We start from the raw sequence: 2,500 nt of genomic DNA, 5'->3' as shown, positions 1-2,500 counted from the left end.
AAAAAAAATTTCCCTAATACCCTGATTTCCCAGTATCTGAATCTACATCACTTCTCCCCTTTCCATCTCCCAGCCAATGGAGCAGAGTGCTGCTCACATCCAGGTGCCCACCAGCCTGGATCCCAGGAGCATTCACCCCCCACCACAGACCTGGATGTTCTGGTGAAAGTGTGTTCTGACGTGCCCAGACCCCCTGATATCCCATGACAGACCCACCACCTCCCTGACCCTGGGGCTGGGGCAGCCACAGATCCCCAAGGGGTGAGTGCTTGGCTGGTCAAACTAGGCAGGAAGAAAAGGGAGACTCTTCCCAACTCTACCCAATTCCACTTTGCTCTCAGCAGGGTCAGGAACTCAGGAAATCACCTTCAAAGGGCTCAGCTCACAAACCCAAGGTCCTCACCTCCTCCAAGCCCTCTCAGATGTACTGTGAGGAACAGATGGGCAGCGAAGAGGAGGAGGAGGAAGAGTGCTGAAACAGCACTTCCCTGCAATCTCCTGCCAGGAGCAAACAAACCCAAGCTGCTCCACAGCTGGGCTGTGCCATGCCCAAACACCCCTGGGCTGGGGCAGGAGCTGCTGCAGGGATGGCAGAGATGGGCACAGTGCTTAAGGGAAACCCATCTGGATCACTGCTCCAGGGTAGACAGGACACCCAGGATCCATGCAACAAGCACATCTCAGAGTGGCTCCACCAGCCTCAGGGCAGGCAGAGCCCCATCCCACTCCTGGGGGTCCCTGGGACACCCACCTGGCTTGCCAGGCTCCTCCGCTGCTGGGATCTTGCTGCGTGGGCTCTGCGTGATGACCTTCACGGTGTCATCAGACTCCTTGCTTGGCCGACTCGTCGTCAGCTGCTCTGGGATCACAGCATTTGGATCTGGGAAAGGGGAGGGATGAGAAACCTTGAGCCAACCTGGGTGGCAGCAGCTTCTTTCCCCTCTTAAAGAACAACTGCCCCCAAATCCCAGCCGCCCCCGATGGTGGGGATCATCAGAAGGTGCTGAGAGCAACAGAGCAAAGCTGAGCTGCTGCAGGGCCTGTGGGTCCCCACCCTGATTCCCTGTTTTCCCGAGCTCCCATGCGTGGGCTGGGGCAGGTTTCGTGCTCGGGCAGCAGGAGGGAGGGAAGGGCAGGCAGACAGCCAAGGCTGCAGCACAGCTTTGCCTGTTTATTATCAATACTGGCCCCAAAGTGCAAACACAATAATGAGAAGCAGAATCAGGAGCTGCACATCCGAGTGGGGCCGGAGCGAGCCTGGAGCATCGCCGGGGCCGGAGGCAGCTCGGGCCGGAGGTGGTGGAAGTGGGAGCTCTGACACCTGCACAGCCCTGGAAGCCTGTGCCAGCCCCCCCGAGGCTCTCCTACTGCTCACAGATCCCATGCCAAGCTCACTTCCCACCAGGACACGGAGCACGAGGTACCTGGGAACAATCGCTCCCTTTAGTCCAACATGCACAATGTGGCAAGAGCAAAAAGGGCAGAAAACAGCTCCTAAAAATGAAGTTCTGCTCAACTAATGCAGGAGCAGCTGCTCTGGCCTCAGTTTCTCTGGAATCCAGGCCCTCCCCCCACAGCAGGACCCGGGTCAGCGGGCAGCAGGAGGGCTCACCCTGCCCCACTTTCATGACAATCTTCATGGAGCGTGTCTGGCACACTCCTCCTTCCCGGTTTTCCAGGCCATCCAGTGTCCCATTGGAAGTGGCTGCAAGAAAAGAGAGGGAATGTTAGACATGTTCCTAGGAGCTGGAAGGGCACTTCTGGGCAGGTCCCAGCTCTCCTCTGGCATCACCATTCAGGTCCCTACTGTCCCCAGGAAGCACTGGGCAGGTCCCTGCTGTCCCCTGGCGTCACCACACAGGTCCCCACTGTCACCAGGCACAGTTAGATAGGTCCCAGCTCTCCCCTGGCACCACCAGGCAGGTTCTCACTGTCTCCTGGCACCACCAGGCAGGTTCCCACAGTCCTCAGGCACCACCAGGCAGGTCCCAGCCTCTCCTGACCTCACTGTGCAGATCCCAGCACTCCTCCAGCACCACTGGGCTGGTGCCTGCTGTCCCCTGATACCATGGGGCAGGTCCCACTGCCCCTGCCCCCTCCTGCCACAGGGGTTCACTCCTGCCCCCCACCTCAGCCACATCTTCCCTCCCCAGCCCCGGAGCCCACGGAGTTCCCACCTCCTGCCCCTTCCAAAGCTGCCCACAGCAGTGAGGACATGCTCCCTGCTGCCACATCCACACAAGTGAGCCATTCTCTGTGCCTGCACCCTCCTCCCCCTTTAATTCCTGGATAATTTCCTTTGCTCCTCGGCAGAGAATGGGAACACATGCATATGCACAGTTTAAATTATACATCTCTAATTACACCCTGGGCCTCGGTGAGGAATGTAAACTCAGAGCCCCCGTGGGGTTCAGGGGCTCTAATTGCAGGGCAGAAGTCACTTAAATTCACATTAACTTTTTGCTGGAGCCGGCACAGGATTTTTGAAGCCTTTGGATCC

At 58.2% G+C, this 2,500-nt stretch overlaps 1 protein-coding gene across 1 annotated transcript in view; it reads right to left on the bottom strand.

Moving 5' to 3' along the window:
- The window catches only part of LOC103799947 (ephrin-B1), a gene marked incomplete at its 5' end in the record, with an annotated part of 2,778 nt that extends 1,066 nt beyond the window's left edge, over nucleotides 1-1,712 (bottom strand). Inside the window, 2 exons of the mRNA XM_009072304.1 lie at nucleotides 752-880; nucleotides 1,613-1,712. Coding sequence (XP_009070552.1) covers nucleotides 752-880; nucleotides 1,613-1,712 — 229 coding nt within the window. The remainder of the gene's footprint in view (nucleotides 1-751; nucleotides 881-1,612) is intronic.
- Nucleotides 1,713-2,500: the final 788 nt, after the last annotated feature.

Source organism: Acanthisitta chloris, unplaced genomic scaffold (genome assembly GCF_000695815.1).
Source record: "Acanthisitta chloris isolate BGI_N310 unplaced genomic scaffold, ASM69581v1 scaffold23013, whole genome shotgun sequence".
Lineage (NCBI taxonomy): Eukaryota > Metazoa > Chordata > Aves > Passeriformes > Acanthisittidae > Acanthisitta > Acanthisitta chloris.
Note: the sequence above shows the minus strand (reverse complement) of the source record. Positions and strands in the feature narration are given on the sequence as shown.